This window comes from Stegastes partitus, unplaced genomic scaffold (assembly GCF_000690725.1).
Source record: "Stegastes partitus isolate 25-593 unplaced genomic scaffold, Stegastes_partitus-1.0.2 Scaffold33, whole genome shotgun sequence".
NCBI lineage: Eukaryota > Metazoa > Chordata > Actinopteri > Pomacentridae > Stegastes > Stegastes partitus.
This window is the reverse complement of record NW_007577764.1, coordinates 1,233,463-1,253,034: the sequence shown is the minus strand read 5'-3', so window position 1 is coordinate 1,253,034 and position 19,572 is coordinate 1,233,463. Positions and strand designations below refer to the sequence as shown.

At 38.9% G+C, this 19,572-nt stretch overlaps 3 protein-coding genes across 5 annotated transcripts in view; 1 reads left to right on the top strand and 2 right to left on the bottom strand.

Moving 5' to 3' along the window:
- The first annotated feature begins 323 nt into the window (after positions 1 to 323).
- micos13 (mitochondrial contact site and cristae organizing system subunit 13) lies at positions 324 to 2,799 on the top strand. The gene is made up of 4 exons (XM_008300548.1): positions 324 to 484; positions 919 to 1,075; positions 2,076 to 2,133; positions 2,275 to 2,799. Exons 1-4 carry the CDS (start codon positions 456 to 458, stop codon positions 2,370 to 2,372), a joined length of 342 nt encoding a protein of 113 aa, XP_008298770.1. The 5' UTR covers positions 324 to 455; the 3' UTR covers positions 2,373 to 2,799.
- A 69-nt stretch (positions 2,800 to 2,868) lies between these two features.
- Positions 2,869 to 11,639, bottom strand: LOC103371260 (spindlin-W-like). Of its 3 annotated transcripts, none has more exons than XM_008300535.1 (5): positions 11,635 to 11,639; positions 7,769 to 7,774; positions 7,178 to 7,425; positions 6,804 to 7,037; positions 2,869 to 4,963 (listed from the first exon to the last, which is right to left on the bottom strand). In XM_008300535.1, the coding sequence occupies exons 3-5, from the start codon at positions 7,269 to 7,271 to the stop codon at positions 4,758 to 4,760; spliced, it is 534 nt and encodes a 177-aa protein (XP_008298757.1). In that variant the 5' UTR covers positions 7,272 to 7,425; positions 7,769 to 7,774; positions 11,635 to 11,639; the 3' UTR covers positions 2,869 to 4,757. The 3 variants fall into 3 exon arrangements, with proteins under 3 accessions (XP_008298757.1, XP_008298741.1, XP_008298749.1); XM_008300519.1 differs by lacking the exon at positions 11,635 to 11,639 and adding an exon at positions 9,356 to 9,444 and having other exon boundaries at positions 7,769 to 7,810; XM_008300527.1 differs by lacking the exon at positions 11,635 to 11,639 and adding an exon at positions 9,142 to 9,262 and having other exon boundaries at positions 7,769 to 7,810.
- Positions 11,640 to 12,140: 501 nt separating this feature from the next.
- Positions 12,141 to 19,572, bottom strand: part of LOC103371347 (serine protease 57) — a 9,107-nt gene continuing 1,675 nt past the window's right edge. The window contains exons 4-8 of the mRNA XM_008300648.1: positions 14,379 to 14,553; positions 14,058 to 14,211; positions 13,053 to 13,182; positions 12,646 to 12,900; positions 12,141 to 12,524 (exon numbers count right to left, since the gene is read on the bottom strand). Of these exons, the coding sequence (XP_008298870.1) occupies positions 12,354 to 12,524; positions 12,646 to 12,900; positions 13,053 to 13,182; positions 14,058 to 14,211; positions 14,379 to 14,553 (885 nt within the window). The 3' untranslated portion in view covers positions 12,141 to 12,353. The remainder of the gene's footprint in view (positions 12,525 to 12,645; positions 12,901 to 13,052; positions 13,183 to 14,057; positions 14,212 to 14,378; positions 14,554 to 19,572) is intronic.

Sequence of the window (19,572 nt, the reverse complement as noted above, 5' to 3'; positions counted from 1 at the left end):
CTTTAACTAGTCCGGTTTTGACAGAAGCAAGAGTCATTTATATGCGTTTCCCTCCTCCTCTGTGCTGAACTGCGGGGGGGCTGTTTGTGTTGGTCAGATAAGAGGTTTGCTGGACTTGAATCAGGTCCGCCCCGCTTCTTACGCTTTAAAAACTGCCTCTTTAAAATAAAAGTTTTTTTTTCTTTTTCTATGGTCTTAAATTCTCGATTTAAATTGCTATAATTAAATAAAAAAGAAAAACGGACAGAAATAAAGAAAAAGAAAAAGCCGAAACAAACGAATCTGCCGCTCGGAAATAGCACAAGCTTTTGAAGGCAACTTTATTGACAAAACACTGCGCAGGGATCAAGCAGCCTTGTCCTTCAGTGCTGCTAGCCGGTTAGCCTTCACTACGCTTCATTGTTGGGAGTGTTAATAACAACAGCACGTAAAAGGAAATTACACCGCTGTGGACCATGGCGGCAAGGATTTTGCCCGTAGTGAAGTTAGTATTTTTAATTTCATTCGTTATTTCCCTTGAATTGTTGGTAGTATAGGTGCTAAATGCTCGATTAGCCGGTTAGCTTACTGACGCTAAGATAACTGTCAGGCTGCCCAAAAAGGTTTCCAGCTGTTATCAACAGACACTTTGCTTGAAATAAATTGCTACATTGGCTACATAATTCACAGCTAATATGATTTTATTCTGCTTTCTGTGTATTTCGGTGGTGAGCTAATGAATTAACTTTCTTCGTCAATGTAAGCTAATGTTTCAAACATTGCTAACTACAGATTGGTAATGTGGCATTAATAAAGCACCTTCAATGGGGATCTGTAGTAACAGTAATAATGTGTATATTTTAAGTTTGGCATGTGTGTCGACATAGGGGTGGGTATTTTTGGCTTAAAGCCTGACTTCCTCTCTTCTTTCCTTTCCAGACTGGCCACCAAGGTGACCATTGCAGGAGGAGCCCTGTACGTTGCTGTTGACTCTGGTCTGTTGGGAAGCAGTGAGCAGGGCTCGAAGGCCCTGGAAAAGGCCAAAGCAGCAGTTCCACCTGCCATAGAAGAATGGATGAAGTACTTTGGCCTGGAGGTACAAATAAAATACACTCCTTAAGAAACTAGATCTGATCCAGGAAGGCACTGGATCAGGGTTAGTAGTCACCACAGCTGTGTCATAAGGCTACATAAGAAAGGAAATGTGTCAAAGTATTAATATTAGAAATTGGCCGACCACAAAAAGCAAATAGATCAGTCATGTAGACACTCATGATAATGTTTTAGATGATGTCATTCCCCATCTCATGACCTGTCCTTTATACTAATATTGGCAATTATATAACAGTCAAAAAAAACAATGGTTTACAAAATGCTTTAACAAAGCAACAGCAAGCAGGTTAAAACAAAAAGACAACAGATGTAACAATGCAACACGCAATAAACTAATATTAGCCAGGTTATGTCACTGTTATTCCTATCACACATTCAGAGTGACAGCTGTTGAGACAAAGTTCTTCCCAGTAGAGATATTAGATTAGTTTGGAATTCACCCAACTTGTTTAAGGACTGAGGTAATTATTAAAGTGAAGACTCTGCAATGCTATACACTTTTTTGCAAAATTACCCTAATGAATTTATACATTAAAATTTAGATTGTACAGTGTTATCTATAACATAATCTAGCCTGACTAACTTCAATGTCAAAGCAAGGAGCTGCTACGCTGTACACTCAAACTTTGGGGTTAAGACCCTACAAAATCATCCATGGAAAAACCCAATGGAACTCGGCTCATAAAACAACAGCAGCATTAATTATTAATGTTTTTTTTCTACAAAATAACCAGGCCAGTGACATTTCAGAATGCTGTTCTGGACAAATTCTTGTGAAATGAGACTAATCCATTATTATTGCCAACAGATGGCACTGTGCAGTTCTTGCACCATATGATGTTAAGGAGCATCATAAGTGAGAAGTCAGCAGCCAAAATGATGCATTTTACTTTTCACATGACTGCAAAGCAAAATACAAAACAGTGTGCTATGTTGTTATCAAAAATAGATTCGCATAATAGATCCCCGTGTTCTCCTTTCAGGCTCAGCTTCCAACCGTGCCTAAGATTGAATTTTCCCCTGTTGAGACGTGGAACTCTGGTGAGAACTGAATATTGGCAAAAATTCACAGTCGTCAGCATCACTATAATGAATTTGAGATTAGTAATATTCTTTTGGTTCACAGCTTGTACAAATTTTCAATGTCTCAAACCCAAACTACTTATTTTTACGTCGTTACAGGAGTGCGGTGGACCATCTCAAGTCTTTCTGAAGCTCCAACAAAAGCAAGCGAATACACAAGTCAGGGACTGCAGTACCTGAAGGACCTCACCAAGTGAACAGGAACTCTCCGGGTGACCTGACAATTTCAATCCGCTTGACTTTTGCACTTGAGAAAGACATTTACTTCTATAAAAGTTGTAACCCCTCCACGAGACAGAAGAAACACCCAACAAGAAAGAAAACTCTAGATGAAAAGAAGTTGTGAAATCCAGCTACAACGAGCGTACTCTGCTGAACGAGTACTGTGGTTATTTAACTGATAGTGGTATTATGTGGGCATTGTACATGATGCTGGGAAACAAAATGTATTTAAAACAAAACGTTCTGTCATTTTGTGTGTACCACAGATGGAATTATTAACACTGTCCAATGTAGAGTGTTACGTTACCCTGTTCTCACCCAACCCAAATAATGTTGTGAAGAGGATGTCTGTTGTATATGCAATTTCACAATTTGCGAGTAATACATCGATCTTAAAACATGTCCCGTCTTTAGCTTGATTTATTGAGTCAAACCACATTCTGATCAGTGTGTTCAAATAACAAGCTCAACAAATGTGCAAAAATCTTTATTACTCATGACAGAATAATAATGACACAAATTGTCGGTTGATTCTACAACTTCAGAGCAGGGGGAAGGTGGCCGGAAGCGTGAAGAAGAGTGCCGTCAATTGTGACTTCACTCGACACAACCACACTTTTTTTTTTTGCTTTTTTTATTTGAATGCAGGAAAATGGTACTGATTCTGCCACACGTTGTCACTTCTTCATGTTAAAATAAAGTTTGAAAACCTCCAGGCACTGTTCAGATGATGCATGCAGAGTTCTGACAGCTGAAAGAAAAGTTAACCGAGGGATACACCGAATGACTTTTGGAAGGCTGACGAGGCCAGAACCGATTCAGCAACTAGGACACACTGACAAAGTTGGGATGAGATCCATACTGCAAGCATACATGTCATGTTTGCAAGACTACAAGACGGTTATAAATACTAAAACCAGAGTTTATCACTGTCAATAATAAATTGGTTTGTCAGTTGATTATAATTGTTAAATACTCAGTTACTAATTTATGTATATTAATGATTTTTTCTCACTAGAAGCTGGTGGTGTTTTGATGAAATAGTCATATAAATTGGAGTAATCACAACAAGCAACATTACAAGGAGTTTTACACAAGTTTTACAGATTAAATACTGTCATCTGAATGAACTGCAGCTATTTTTTCTTTCCTTTTTTTTTTGTTTTTTTTTCTCTTCATGCGTGTAATTTAAAGCACAACTGCGCCACACTTGCTCTAAAGGAAAAGCATTCTGGGGAAACTGTTATAGTGTACCATAACCTAAATGTGTAAACTTTATACAATAAAGTGCTCCCCACGATATCAACAGTGAGATTATACAACCAAATGATGATGCGTGTTACATTTGAAGAACGTTTTCATACTGCATTAAGAGCAAAACACATCACTAATACAAACTGATGGTTGCAAAACTTTCCTCAAGCTGTCAGTGTTGCCTCTTCAGAATGAAAACTAAATAGCATACGCAAAAGGTTCATTAAGAGCACAGACAGTAAGAGAAAGAATATGTACAATATTGCAAAAATGGCAAGCCAGAAGGCACTTCATGATTTGTGTGGGATCAAATTCGAAAGCAAATTTAGCATATTAGCTGTGAGCGCGAAGGACTGGACGTCCCTTGCGCTGTTAAAATTAGGATTTGGAGCCTGTGCAGAAACCTTCTTTCAAGGTCAGAAGAAGAGATGCCCGGCATGACTCACATAATGCATGTAGCCAATTCATATAGCTATGAACACTACAATACTAAATATGGTGCAAAGGTGCAGAAGTACATTGGCTTTATAAAGTAAAGGGGCCCCATTAGGGTGATTTTACAAAGCTGCTCACATTGATCTCCTCTGGTACCAACTCTGATTTCATATATTGTAGTTAGGTAGTTACAATACATAACCTTTTTTTATTTAATAAATACCGCAGTGGACAGCATGTATTCCAAACATTGAGTACGTCGTGCTTATTATCTATTTAGATATTCCAAAGAGAAGAGGCTTTAAACAGATACTCTGAGCAGCTTTGTTAGTCATTGGGCTTTAACTAAGAAGTCCACTTCCTGGACAGAAAACGGGCAACAATGCTGCACAGGCATTGTGCAGTGCAATCCTACGACTGTCCGAACTTAAAGTTACATATAAAGTAGAGCAGCAACAATAAAACAAGTAGATTCTGTCTCCTCAAAAATAGCCAAGCATAGCAGTGCTACAGTTCTGCTGTGCATACACAAAAAGAGATTGCACTGACTTCTGAACAATAAAGCATGTCAGCTATCCAACCCTGCCATGGCTTTGAACAGATTATAACAATGAGTGGAACAGAAGCAGATGGAGGGAGGCTGGAGAGTGAGATACAAGTGTCCACTATCTCTAGGTGGTTTTGACAAGGTCATAGACATGAATATGAAAGTCATCATCATATTTGATATAGTAGACAGAGGGCTTGGCCGGGACCTGGTAGATGACCAAGCCTGTTCTCTTCACTCCCTTGTCAGTAACATACTCCACTTGTTTCCCCACCAGGCTCTCCGTCTCTTCTCCTGGCTTCCTGTCTGCAGGCAACAGGTGCTTGTTTTCTGAGGAGAGGAGCAAATCGTTACAACGTGTACACTACAAACACGTGTACTTTATTCAGTGTTGGAGTGCTTTTTTTGTCATTTGCTTTTCCTAAAATGTTAAACACTTCTGTAATCACACATCTCACACGTATAGTTTGTAAAGATAAACATATTCCACAACTACAATTCAGATTAACTCTAGTCTGTAGCATTATCTGACAAACATGTTTATCCCAGTAGTAATACATTGTATGAAACACAGTATAGGAGGTACATTATGAGTAAAACATCTAATCATATTGTATGGAATCACACACGACAGTTTAATTGGTTTGATTGCAAAATTATTGTAAGTTATATTTACAATGGCCACAATGATCTAAAACAGACATACTGAAGAGATAGACACCTTGGCACGAACACTACGATCAAATCTCTGATGTGTATTTCCCAAAAAATGTCTAATTTATCTGTAAAAAGGAGCTGAATCACATGTCCAAAGGGTCAAAAACAAAGGTTCTCTGTTATATTTCAAAACTCCAATTCAGTTCACCTCTCATTATGCAAAAAATAGTTTAAAAAAAGAAGGAATAGTGCCTCAACTCTCTCATTAGTATTATACGGTGTCATCTGGATTAATTAGTAAGTGGAAGTTTCTCAAATTTACCGATTATGTCTTCTTCAGACTTTTCAAAACCTTCTAAACAACCGCCCACATCTTGTACAGTATACAACAGAAGTGAGTACACCCCTGTGCAACATCACTTAAAAATCAAAGGTACAGCTGTTGTCCTGCTCAAATGCTGCACTGGAAAATGCAGGCGGCCAAGAAATACACCCTTGCTTGCTGTTTAGTACAAAACTGCAAGATTAAACTTCACTAAAGGACACAAAGAGAAGCCCAATGAAAGTACGTTATTTGGTCAGATGGTTAAGATAAATTTGTTAAGCCCACATGAGGTGTCGCGTATTTGCCACGAAAAAGTTCCTCCCAGAGGTGGGAGTGTGATGATATACAAGCAGATGAAAAAGAATAGTCTCTCAAGAACGGCATAAGAAATTTGGGTGTCCTCAAAACATGTGAGGATTAAGTCGGTCATCAAAAAAAATAAAACATAAGATCTGAATTTCAGCAATGCAAGGTGCACTGACATTGAGTTCCTACTGTAGGGTCAGTAGTTGCAATACAGTAAATCTAAACTGTCCGTTTTTTATTGTACGTATGAGCAAACATTGTTCAACTTGGAAGTACAGAAAATATTTCAAGGTGGTACAATTTAAAAAAATAAATCTTTTAATGGATATTGCATGGGGTGTTGCCACTTCTGTTATATTCTATATATCTGTAAACGGCAGCTTTACACAGAGTGAAATAACAAAGGACATGACTGTTTAACAAGCCTCTGTATTTGAATATTTCTTTTTATCTGGATTCAACTTTACTTGGAGTTACTGGGACTATGTTTTTGTGCCAAATCATATGAATATTCTCAAGTTAGAAGCTGCAGATTACACACAACTCCCTCAGGGTTTAAACTGTGGCGAAAGTATTTTCACGTCTTGATTTCCGAATCATTTTTGTGGACAACTTTCACTTGAAGCAGAATAAAACAGAGGTGTCCTTGGGGTGCTTGTAAACACCCCTTTGATACTGACTTGTAATGAATGTTTGCCGGTGAACTCACATGCTATCCATGGCAGACCATATTAAATGACATTGCGTTATGGAAAAATTAATTACATACAGAGAATGGTCATGTGTGGGTTCAACTCTGACGCCTTGGGACAAGATCATTACAGACTTAATAAAGCTTTGTGACTTGTCGGCCTGACTTTGTTAGGTACAAATTAGCAATACCTGCTTCAGGCAGAATCCTGAGGTCTCCGTCAGCGTAGTCGTCCCACAGCTGGTACATATAAAGAACGGGGTCCTTTTCATAAGTGATATAATACCAGTTGGTCATGATTGGAGCTCTGGAGAGGACCATTCCTCTCCACTCATTCTTCTCTCCGTCTTCCTTTTCAAACAAATGCTCCACAGCTTTGCCCACCAGCTCCTCCGCCCCTGGAGGGATCTTGATTTTGTTGTTTACTGTGGAGACACGCAAAGGATTCAACTAAGAAAGATGACAATTTATAACCCAGAATTTATGACTTGAAAAATTTCGATTAACGAACTGTGAAACGACCGAAGTAGTCACAGATCGCATGAAAATCCGTCACTAGACTCACCAACTTTTTCTGACAAGATTTGCAGGTTTGAAACTCGCTCATCCTTGAAGAGCTCAATGCCATAAACGCAGTCAAAGCCGTCATACTTCACCATGAAGAGAGACGGATTTACACTAAGTCTGTCGAGTACTGTTCCTTTCCATTTGCTCTGGTTTCCCCTCTCACGCCAATTATGCTGAATGCGGACTCCTAGGATGCAGTTGGGGTCCGGGGTTACTGTGTCGCTCAGTTCCCCGCTGCTTCGCTTCCTGGTAAAACAAGACAAATATGTAGGTGTGCGTGTAAAAACTGTAAAACCAAGTCTGTGCCTTACACATAAGCTGAAATAACTTGTTTCTTAATCAGGTCTATATGCAACATTAGTACCATCAAAACCGATATAATATTTAAATGTACCTCGATCAAAACACAGATTTTTGTCACACGTCCAAACTATTACTCCAACGTTGTCTATTTCATAATTGCAGCCACTTACACCTCGTTTAACCACTTTTTGTTTCTTCTTGTAGCTGTTGGTGACACTATAGTTTTTCTGAAACCACCAAAGACGGCATCATGTGACGGCAATACACATACAATGATTCTACATACCTGCCCCTTTTCTTGGACATGCCTCCAGAAATTCACAGGTTACTAATTAAGAGAAAGACAGGGCAATGTTCAGTTATTACGTCTGTGTAGATTCTCCGTCATCCAGGTCATTGTAATACTATGAGCTTCGGTAAAAAGCAACTGGGCTTCTTGAAGACGTTTCACCACTCATCTAAAGAGGTCTCATTTGTTGGCAACTATTCTGATAAATAGTTTTAGTTTTTTTTTTTGAAGAAAATATCTAAATTCTTTGATCCCAGCTTCTTAAATCTTATTATTTTCTGGTTTCTTTACCCCTCTGAATTTCTTTGGGTTGTAGAAAAAGCACGGCATGTCATCTTGAGCTTTGAGAAACACTGATCAACATTTCTTGACATTTTATAGACCACACAACTAATCGAGCTTCAGTAAAATGCAGCTGGACTTTTCACCTTTCATCCAAGAGTTTCCGTAGTTTTGAGGCGTCTGAAGATGTTTCACCTTTCATCCCAGAGGCTTTCTTCTTGGGCCAGAGGTGAAACGTCTTTAACGATCTTAAAGAGAAATCCAGTTGCTTTCTACTGAAGCTCACAGGATTTCACTTATTATTGGAGTGAGAACGCCGGCTGTCAAACTGACAAACACATCTACGGCTGCAAACAACAATTACTTTTACTTTCAATCAATATGGCTAATATTTTCTTGACTGCGGTCTGTAAAATGTCAGAAATTAGTCAAAACAAATCTTGATCTGTGTTTGCCAAGGTTCAAGATGACGTCCCTAAATGTCTTGTTTTGTTCACATGATCAGCTTACTGTCTTAGAGAGGGGAAGAAAGCAGAAAATGTGAGGATTTATACTTTCATTTCTTTAAAAAAGACTCAAATCGCATTATGTCATAGCTGGCAACCAATATAATCGGTGGCAGGTAAGAGATTAATCTTTACAGCCTCTGCTATGACATAAGGAAGGCCTCTCCTTGCCTGTCAGAAATAAAAACCTACACACACACACACACACACACACACACACACACAGAGGCTGCAACCCACTCAACAGACTGACAACTCCAGCAGCCAATGGATTAGCATGATGGAATAACTTCCTGGGTATTTACTGAGACTACACAGCCATGGAGGTCACTGCTTGTAATGTACAGTAACACCAAAACTACACTGTGTTTTTGTCATATGTAGTCAGCCGATATAGCAGCACTCAGCTCAGTTTAGGATTACAAAGTCTCTGGCTGACACAACTTTAACAGAGCACGTCAGCCATTTCACTGTTTGTGTCCAATTACAGAATGTAACGTTAGCCGGTGACATGTTAAGGAGTTAGCAACATACATGTAAAAAATTTACTGCTAGATAAGCTACCTGAGAATTCATGCCCACCTGTCCTGGACTAAATCCAACAGCCCACACTGTAGGTTACCAGGAACACTCGTCTGTCTTAGCTCTACCTCAATGCAGATGTTACTGTAGGTAAGTGGAGGCGGACAGCTACATCCACTCCTCGGCTGTCGCTAACGGCAGCTAACAAACACCAGAGACTCCTGCGTGTGTTTACGGGCTCATTATTCTCCACCTGGAACATTTTTCTAATTACCTTTACGCAGATTTCATTTCAGTATTGTTCAGTTCGTCTGGCAGAGAAATGTTGCCACACACCAACCCGCCTATGTAAATCTCGCGAAACCTGTGGAAAATGGGAGCTTCGCGGGGAGAGTGGAGAGAAGACTCCACTTCCCGGCGGGCCTCCGGCCGCCATGACCGCAGAGGAGAATGCGAGCGTGCGCGCAGTGCATTCTGGGAAGTGGCGTTTTAGTGACAGTGATACGGAGTTTTGACAAGCGGCTGTTGGAACAGTTGCTGCTGAGTCCGTGACAGGTATCGCCGGGATGAATTCCGCGTTTGTGTGTTAACAGAAAGAGAGTAATTTTGTTTTATGTGCAAATTTAGCGATATGACAAGCTACACAACACACCGACAACAGGTAAAGTGAGGTCAGGATTTTGTGTGACGCAGGGGTTGCCTATAGTTAAAATTAAAGAGACAGCCAGCAGCAGAAATGTTTGAATATTGGGTCAGTAATGTGGGACCCAAAACTAAGTTCTGTAAAGTATTTTTGCTGCATTTTTAACATATTATATTTTTTCAGACCATTTGCATTTTCACCCTCAAAAAAATAGGCATACCTGAGAAGCCATTTTAAGGGTTTAATAAAGTTAGCTACCAGCTAATTTGTAGGGCAGATACAGAAAAAGAAAAGAACCACAGAGAAATTAAATGCACGTCATAAAACAATACAAAACTTAAAAGTCCATCAGTCTGTGATAATAAATAAGTAAATACTATGAATAAAAAGCAGCCATTGGTGGAGACAGTTTTGTACTGGATTGAGGCTGGATTTAAACACTGCAAAGCTTCCTGAATCTGTAATGGAGCTCTTTAACTTCTCTAACTGCAGAAAAAGCTGTATTGTGCCACCCAATCACCTGTATTAGATGCTCTAATCATGCACCACTGACACCCGAATATACAGCTGAAACCAGAAGTTTACATACACCTGGACCTCCACAAGTCTGGTTCATTCTTGGATACAACTTTCAGATGCCTGCAGGTTCCACATTCATCTGTTCAAACAATTATACACAAGTATAAACACCATGGGAATGTCTAGCCGTCAGGAAGGAGACGGGTTCTGTGTCCCAGAGATGAACATATTTTGCTGTGAAATGTGCATATCAACCCCAGAACAAAAGCAGAAGACCCTGTGAAGATGCTGCTGAAGCTGGTATGAGAGTGTCATCATCCACAGTGAAACGAGTCCTGTACTGACATGGGCTGTAAGGCTACTCAGAGAGGAAGAAGACATGACTCCAAAAGCAACATAAAAAAAAAAATAAAACAGATTACAGTTTGGAAATGCACACAGGGACAAAGACCTTCATTTTTGGAGACATGTCCTGTGGCCTGATGAAACTAAAACTTAACTGTTTGGCCTTAATGACCATCGTTGCATTTGGAGGAAAAAAGGGGGAAGCTTGCCAGCCTGAGAACACCAACTCAACTGTGAAGTACGGGGGTGGCAGCATCATGTTGTTCGGGTCTTTTGCTGCAGGAGGAACTGGTGCACTTCCCAAAATAGATGGCATCATGAGGAAAGAAGACGTTAGCCAATAAGTTAAAACTTGGCCACAAATAGGTCTTCCAAATGGATAATGACCCTTAGCGTGCAACCAAATTAAAGTGGCTTCAGGACAACAAAGTCAGTGTTTTGGAGTGGCCATCACAAAGCCCTCATCTCAATCCTGTAGAACATTTGTGGGCAGAGCTGAAAAGACATGTGCGAGCAAGGCGGCCAACAAACCTGACTCAGTTACACGAGTTCTGTCAGGAGGAATGGGCCAGAATTCATCAAACTATTGTGAGAAGCTTGTGGAAGGAAACCTAAAACATTTGACCCAAATCATACCGTTTAAAGGCAATGCTACCAAATACTAAGGACATGTATATAAACGTCTGACTTTGAAGAAAATAGTAAAAATGTATCTAAAAAAATTCTCTCTCTCTCATTATTCTGGCATTTAGCAAATAGAAATAATTTTGGTCATCCTAACTGACCTAAAACAGGAAAAGTTTAGTCTGATTTAATGTCAGACAATCAGAAAAGACAGGTTATATGTTTTTTGATGCAGTGTATGTAAACTTCTGGTTTCAACTGTACATCACTTTAATTTTTAACAATAACAGCCTTCAATGTATAGGCTCTACATATACACAATCCCACCCAGCCAACTAAACATATGCCATACTAGGGGATGCAATAATTTTCATGACAGATATTTGTTCATTATTAGGCAATAAATAACTTTGCAACATAACACAAACACAAACTGAGTGCATTGGATATCATTCTATATCCATAAACATGACACAATGTTATGTATGTCATTGTACTGGAGAATCTCTGCCCTAGCAGCCTACAGTTTGGTTTAGTGATGTGAGCTTTAGCTGATATTCCTTGCCTGTCACATAAGACATTGTCACGGTGCTACCTGAACACAGCTGCACGTCCTTCATCTCCCTCCCCTTTTTTTCCCCTTAAAATATTACCAAATAACTACTTATTCATTAACATCCCTACGCCATACATTTAGGGGTAACTGACCTGTTCAGCTTTTATTGAAAATGGAACAACAGACACCCATTTGTTTCCTCTACAAAGTAATACGTTGCAATGACTACAGAGTTAATTATTTTTGTTACAAAAAAATGAATGAAATCCGAGGCACACAGATTAGTCTGCTGATATTTTATTGTTCATTATTTATTGTGAATTATTGTTATTATTGCTTTAGGTGAGGTGATGACACTGTTTGACACATATATTCAATGCAACACAAAGAGCCTCAGAATTTTATTTTATTTTTAAGCTTAGTTTGTTACATTCAGCTCCAGATAGATTCATGATGAACTTTGCTATTTGGAAAGCATCCCATATAACACAAATACTGATGAGCACAAGGTGACAAAAAGAAAAAAACATTATCTCATCTCAACAAGCACAGCGTTACAATTCAATCAAGCATGCTGACACATTATCATTCAATCTGACTGGCCTCACTGTTTCTTATCACGTCTGTTATCCATTCCCTGAAGGACGATATGCGTGTGTAGACATCTGGGGTTCGAGGGTCTCCACATCGCCGCCCAGAAAAGGAGACGACACCTGCTGCAGCTCCGTCACACACAAGTGGACCACCCGAATCCCCCTTAAGGAGAAATGATAGAAAACACACACACACCAGTAAGTGGGCTTTGTTTAAAATACATTATGATTTTTGTTTGTGCTCAGTTTTGCCTGATCAGCGTTCAATCCGTGCGTTTCCTTACAGAGCAGAAGCCTTGAATGGCACGACCCCCCACGCCGCAAACCATCGCTCTGGTGATGGGAACTTGCCCCCATCTCCTTCGACATGCCTGTGCCGACAGCGTGGTGACGTTGACTTCTTGAAGCCTGAGCGGTAAGGTGTTGTTATCACCGATATCCCCCCAGCCAGCTGTGAGGCACTGACTCGCTGCTCTCAGCCTGTCAGCCTTCAGAGTAATCAGCTGCACTGCGTTGTTCAGGACGGCCTTGGTGTTAAGCTGAGGAGGAGATCAATGGGAGAAAAATGATAATTGTGTTCCCTTTTATCTTCTTAAAACACATTTAATGGTGTGGCGCAAAATAATAAATAGGGATTTATCTACATTAAATCTTGTACAGTGTAGTGGACAGCAGTGAAAACTGTCCTCACCTGTATGAGCATGATGTCATTCCGGTGTCCATCATACTGTGGATGTGGAATGACTCTGGCAGATGTGAACTCCTGCTTTGTGGACTCGTTACCTATCAGGGAATTGACTCCAAGCACCACAGTGTATGGTCTGAAAATCACAACATTACATATGATGAGATGTTAAGGCAGCTAATAATCTCTCTTTCATCATTGCTTTCTGTGTCTCTGCACATATGAGAAAAAAAAACATGTTGACGACCATATTAAAAGCATACGTTTCTAGATTAATTTTCCATCTTCAGATCAGTTGTTTCCGTTCATTTCAGTTTAGTACGACTATCAACTTGCAGAGACTTGCGCCATATGCAGTGATTCACCAGGGTGCACATTTTACTGCCCTGTTTTTTATTTTTGTCAAAGTTATCTTTTTTGTGTTGAATGTACCTAAAAAAAAAAAAAAAGAAGCTTATCACAATTTAACTTCATGTTGACAAGTAGATTTAAACAAATGTATTGTTTCCTGTGATGGATTACTTGTGTGGCAAATTTTAAGTCACCTCAAATAAATTAAATTAAAGAAGCAGCTACAGGGAAAGTATCAACAGCTAGGGATCAAGTTGTTGTATAGTGTGAGAAATCATTTGCCTGTTTTCTCTCAAAATCACAGATTCTAGAGGACGTTATTACTATAATGTGGGAAAACACTGGTCAAGCTTAAAATGATATCGAGCTGCTAGCTGGTGTAGGTATGCCAGCTCATAGACCTCCATCACATGACCACGAAGGCTACTTTTGAAACATACAAAAGAAATGTGAGTACAGCAAGCACTGATTCTGTCAATAAAGAGGTAAACATTTGTTTTTCATACACATTAAGACAACACACCCCCCACGTTCTCCCTCTGCTTTGTAATTACAATGTATAAGCTCACTCTGGGGACGAATTTTCTTTTTTTCTTTTAAACTTTCTAGCTGGTATAGTTATGCCATTTCTACCAACAAAATAAAACGGTAAATTCTTACATGGGAACCTCACAATGGGCTGCTGTGACCACAAAGCTCTCCCCCACAAGTGCTCCTCCACAGATGTGGCGACCTTGGACTTGCAACGAGGCCATGTATGGACGCGAGTTGGGGGCAGCATCTCTGCCTCCAACAATATGAGCGCCATCAGCTCCTGACACACAAAATACAGCATTATTTACTTATGTTAATCCAACTTAGTGTAGGGTTTGTAGATATTGTAGCATATATTTGCAATGTAAAAGAAACAAGTAATTGACAAAATAAGTCTGATCGTTTGGCTGCTTTAAGAGTTTTGATTATAAAGATAGTGTCGCTTACCAGTGGTGACAAAGAACAGCACAAGGAAGAAGCTCAGTGCCATGGTCTCTGTGAAACCAAGACTTTCCTCTCTTGGTTTTTTATAAACTTTAGAGAGGAAAATGTCTTGCTTATTCTGTGGTCTGTTTTGCTTCAGTGTGTTTGCCAACATGCTGTTGGCATTGTTGTGAAGTTGCTGGTGAGATTACAAAAGACATGGTTCTAGCTTTTGAAAACAAGGTTTCATAATTCATGTAAGAGACCGATGGAGTTAAAGTTCTAACGGCTTTAGAGATTCTTCAAGAAGAAACACAGAAGATTGAATCAGTGCCGATATAGTTTAGCTTTGATGGCAAGAATTTACAAAAACAGACTTTTTCATGTCAAAGTCAAAACAGATTTTTAAGTATAAAATGTAAAATCAGGGGTTGCTTAAGCATTTACTTCCTTCTAGTCAGTATTTAGTAGATGCAACTCTGGCTGCAATTACAGCATTGAGCCTGTGTAGATAGATCTCAGTTAGCCTTTGCCATCTGGACACTGTATTTTTACACTGTTTTTTTTTGTAAAACTGCTGATGTTTTGTCAGGCTGCACTGTGAGAGAACAGTCCTTTTTAAGTCCAGCCACAAAGTCTTGGTGGGATTGAGGCCTGGGCTCTCCAGAACGTTCACCTTGTTGTCTTTGAACCGTTTCTGTGTAGTTTTGGCTGTATGCTTCGGGTCATTGTCTTGCTGGAAAGTAAAAGCTCTTGTAAGTCGCAGTTGTCTAGCAGACTGCATCAGGTTGTCTTCCAGGATTCTGATACACTTTTCTGCATTCAGTTTTCCCTTTACCTGTAAGATTTCTTCTTTTTTTTAAATCAGACAATGAGTATTTTTTAAGTAGGAGCTGTTTTTAACCTTGACGTGTTTCGACTGTCACTTCAGCCTTCCTCAGAAATGACACTGAAGTCTGTGGTGACGTGTCTATATCAGCTGGTGGTTTCCTGTGACAATCGAAACATATCAAGGTAAAAACAGCTCCTACTTAAAAGCGCTCATTGTCTGCTAAAAACAAAAAAGAGAGAGAAACCTTATACCTATAATCAGAGTAGACAAAATGAACCTAATCACACTTTCCCTTTACAAGCCTTCAGGGCCTGCTGAAGCATCCCCATGTCATGATGCTACCACCACCATGCTTCACAGGGGGGATGGTGTGTTTATGATGATATGCAGTGTTTGGTGTCTGCCAAGTGTGATGGCCAAAGACCTCAATTTTTGTCTAATTAGATTAAAGAATCTTTTCTAGCTGGTTTCAGAGTCTCCCACATGCCTTCTGGCAAACTCTCGTTTATATTTACTATGAGCTTTTTTTTTCAACAATGACTTTCTCTTTGCCAATCTCCAATAAAGCTTGGACTGGTGAAGGAAGGCAGCAGCTGCTGTATGCACAGCTTCTTCAGATTTTGTTGCTGAAGTATGCAACCTCTTCAGAGGAGTCATAGGGGTCTTGGCGGCCTCCCTCACTAGACTGTTTTCTGCACAGTCACTCAGTTTTTGAGGACAACCTGTTCCAGGCAGAGTTTTGTATGTTCCTTTCATTTCTTTAATGATAAATGTAAGTGTACTCCAAGAGATATTCAGTGGCCTGGACATTTTCTTGTATCCTTCCTCTGACTTGTCAAGGGAGTAAATACTTAAGCAATCAATTATTTTGCATTTTACATTCAAAATTATTTGACATTGCTTATAGAAATTGACACGAAAGAGCATCTTTTTGTAGATTCTTGTCAAAAAAGCCAAATTTAAAAAACAATTATTCAATGCTGAAAAGCAATTGAAGGGGAAGACTTCTAATGTGGGTGGATACTTGTGTGTTTTTGTGTTTCCCTAAATCATTTCTTGCAATATACTGAAAGTATTACACTTATGATTAACTATAGGAGAGAAAAATATGTATAGGCCAAATGCCTGTTTGTGTGTGATGCTTACAAAACTGCCGTTTATTCCTCAATATTCTTGCTCGGATTTAAATCTTACAAAACATTATGAGACTCATTTCACCTTCTTCTTTTCTATTTGGTTACCCCACAGCTCTGTTAAAAGCAAGTATTGTGTGGAAAGAATGTGGTTTTGTGCAACATATTGCCGCCACAGAACAATTCAGCTTCAATGCGCAGCTTCGTTTCTCAGATTTGTGACACTGAAAGTTGATTTTTTTAAAACTCTCAAGTAAAACTGTAGCAATATGAAGTGCATCAACTACAGAACACAGCACCAGAAAAAAGCCTTTTTAACACTGTTAGGTTTGTGTTGAATTCAGCTGAACATTGAAAAGTAAAGACCACTGAATACTTTATATTATCTCCCATTAAGAATGTTATTTAAGGACACAAAATATTTTAAATGAAGGTTTAATTTTTCATTTTGGTTTAACGGCAAATAGCTAAGAAAGAGCTAACTAGACACAAAGATATTCCCACAACAACTCAAAAGTATGTTAGTAAAGTAAAGTAAAGTAAAGTAAGTCTGAAATCTGTTTTGACAATGTCTTTGAGCTGAGACAATGTTATCTTGAGTTGACCACATCCTTTGTACAAAGTAAGTTTCCATGTTGCGACTTGTATTATCTGATTCATATCTATGATCAAGCACTACTGTGAAGCTACATGCACCAAAGTATCAATATGAGATGAGTTTATCACAGACTGTCACATGAATTCACTCTTCTTTTCTCATTATTTTTAACTAACATTTTCTATTGACTTTTGTATTTCAGCCTCAGGATTTTTTCTTTTTGTTCTTCATTCACAAATCAAGTAACTTTTCTGGACTAATACCACTTTTTGGGGGGGCGTTGGTAGAAACTTTGTGACTGTCCTCTGGGTTTTAAGAAACTGCTGATTCATTCATTAGATTCTTCTATTTACTTCATTTAAGATGTATTTTACGTATTTCTCAATCTCTTGATTTCATTTTTGACTCAAAGTTAGGTGAATTTCATGAGTCTTTACTTTGATATATTTATTATCTTTGTGATGAATAAGAACAAATATGATGTCAGTATACCAGAGAGTATTTGTTTGAAATAGCGACGCTAACATTTCCTTGCAATCTGACAAACTGAATGAACCACAGAGACCAGCTTCCTGCCTCTCCTTTAGCATCAGTGGTGTCAGAGTCACAGTTATGAAGCTAATGCGCTGCTTAAATCCATTTAATAAGTATGTGTTAGCAGCAAGGAGCTTCAGTGCTGACTTTGAATGTTTTAACTCACCATAAGAGAGCATGTGTTCATTTAGTAAGATTTGTAACAGCAGATTTAAGTAATTATTCAAACACAAAATCAATATATTGAAATGTTTTATCAGCTAAAGCAGCTATATTTAGACTTTTTACATTACAGACAGCAAGTAATGGGTTTTAAAGAGCCGAGATGTTTTATGATTTGATTTCCTATTAGGATTGACTGAAGAGGAAAATAATTCTCCCTCATCACTTCACCCATCAGTGACCACAAAGTCTTAATTTATGAGAAACACCCCACATACATGACCTCTATGGTTCTGCACTGAGGACACATACAACAGCAAGTTTCTTGGGCCTTTTTACCATTTGTAAATGGCTTGTCTGTCCACCAGTCAGTCCAACGCTTTGGTCCAGATTGAAAGTTCTCGGTACCAGTTTGAAAGAGATGACATTCTGTACAGATTTCTTTCATCCCCTGACTTTTCTTTCTATAGCACTATCATGAGGTTTTTCAGGAAAATATCAAGTGGTCGTCTTCTCCAGTGTGCTTCAAGTTTAATCAGCAAATGTTAGCATGCTGATACACTAAACCGAGATGGTGAATATAGAAGAAATGCCTGCATAATGTCAACATTGTAGCGCTGACATTGTGAGCATGCCGGTGTGCTTATATTAGCATTAAGCTCATTGCACCAATGTGGCCTAGTACCTTCTCACAGAGCAGCTAGTCTGTCTGCAGACTCAGCCCTGGTTATATTTTCCTCAGGTAAGATATTTGGAATTGGATGGAGGTTGGAAGAATCATTNGTCTTCTCCAGTGTGCTTCAAGTTTAATCAGCAAATGTTAGCATGCTGATACACTAAACCGAGATGGTGAATATGGAAGAAATGCCTGCAAAATGTCAACATTGTAGCGCTGACATTGTGAGCATGACGGTGTGCTTATATTAGCATTAAGCTCATAGCACCAATGTGGCCTAGCACCTTCTCATAGAGCAGCTAGTCTGTCTGCAGACTCAGCCCTGGTTATATTTTCCTCAGGTAAGATATTTGGAATTAGATGGAGGTGGAAGAATCATTTGGTTCTTATACTTACAGTTAGAATATAAATACCACGGTGTAGGTCTGTGGTAGCTTCTCAATCATCCAGGTCATGTTAAGTGTTTCAGAAGAACTGTCATGCATTTAAATTTATACTCAAGTAAAAGCACAAAAATATTTGCATCTAACTGTATTTATGCAGAATGGCCTATATCAGAGTAATGTACATTTTAAGATTATAGTTATGAATGCATTATTGGGTTCAGTACTTTATTGTTGGTGCTGGTAGAAGTGATTTACCTTCAGGACTCACAAAAGTTTTATCATATTCTATAGTGGTACATTATTATTAAGGTATAAAGTAATCGTAGCTGGTAAAAAGTAGAACATCTGCCCCCGAATTGCAGTGAAGTGTAAAGTATCAGAAAATGGAAATACTCAAGTAAATTACAAGTAACTCAAAAATGTACTCAAGCGCAATACTTCAGTAAATGTACTTTGTTCATTCCCACAACTAGATGTATTTAGGAGGATGTCATACTCGTCAATTTTGATTTGCATATTTCTATTCTACTATATTACTGTAAAGGATGCTTCTAAATCTTGAGTCTTGTCAGTTTCCATGAATATAGTAAAGTAATTCTGTTTATGATCTTTAGACACTGATCTTTGTCAACTTAGGCTTTTATGATTGAGCGCAGCTGTCTGCCAGAAAGTGACTGCCCTCTGTTGGAGCATGTGCTGGTGCTGTTGCTAAATTGAAATATTTGAGGTTTGTGTAAAACTACCTAATTGTTAAAATGGTTTAAATTACCCCTTACTAGGTTATCCAGTTCAATAACAGTCACCAAACCTGCAGCTAAGACAAAATCACACTCTAATGATTTAATTTCATTAATTCAGTGTCCTAAGTCTATCGTCTGATACGAGTGTCACAGTAAG

Excerpts from the sequence above, each read along its gene's own strand:
- micos13 (XM_008300548.1), top strand. The coding sequence starts at position 456 with ATGGCGGCAAGGATTTTGCCCGTAGTGAA. Across the intron at positions 1,076-2,075 it reads TGAAGTACTTTGGCCTGGAG|GCTCAGCTTCCAACCGTGCC; the intron begins GTACAAATAAAA and ends TTCTCCTTTCAG. Across the intron at positions 2,134-2,274 it reads TGTTGAGACGTGGAACTCTG|GAGTGCGGTGGACCATCTCA; the intron begins GTGAGAACTGAA and ends ACGTCGTTACAG.
- LOC103371260 (XM_008300519.1), bottom strand. The coding sequence starts at position 7,788 with ATGTCCAAGAAAAGGGGCAG. Across the intron at positions 7,038-7,177 it reads AATCTTGTCAGAAAAAGTTG|TAAACAACAAAATCAAGATC; the intron begins GTGAGTCTAGTG and ends GTGTCTCCACAG. Across the intron at positions 4,964-6,803 it reads CAGGATTCTGCCTGAAGCAG|AAAACAAGCACCTGTTGCCT; the intron begins GTATTGCTAATT and ends TCCTCTCCTCAG.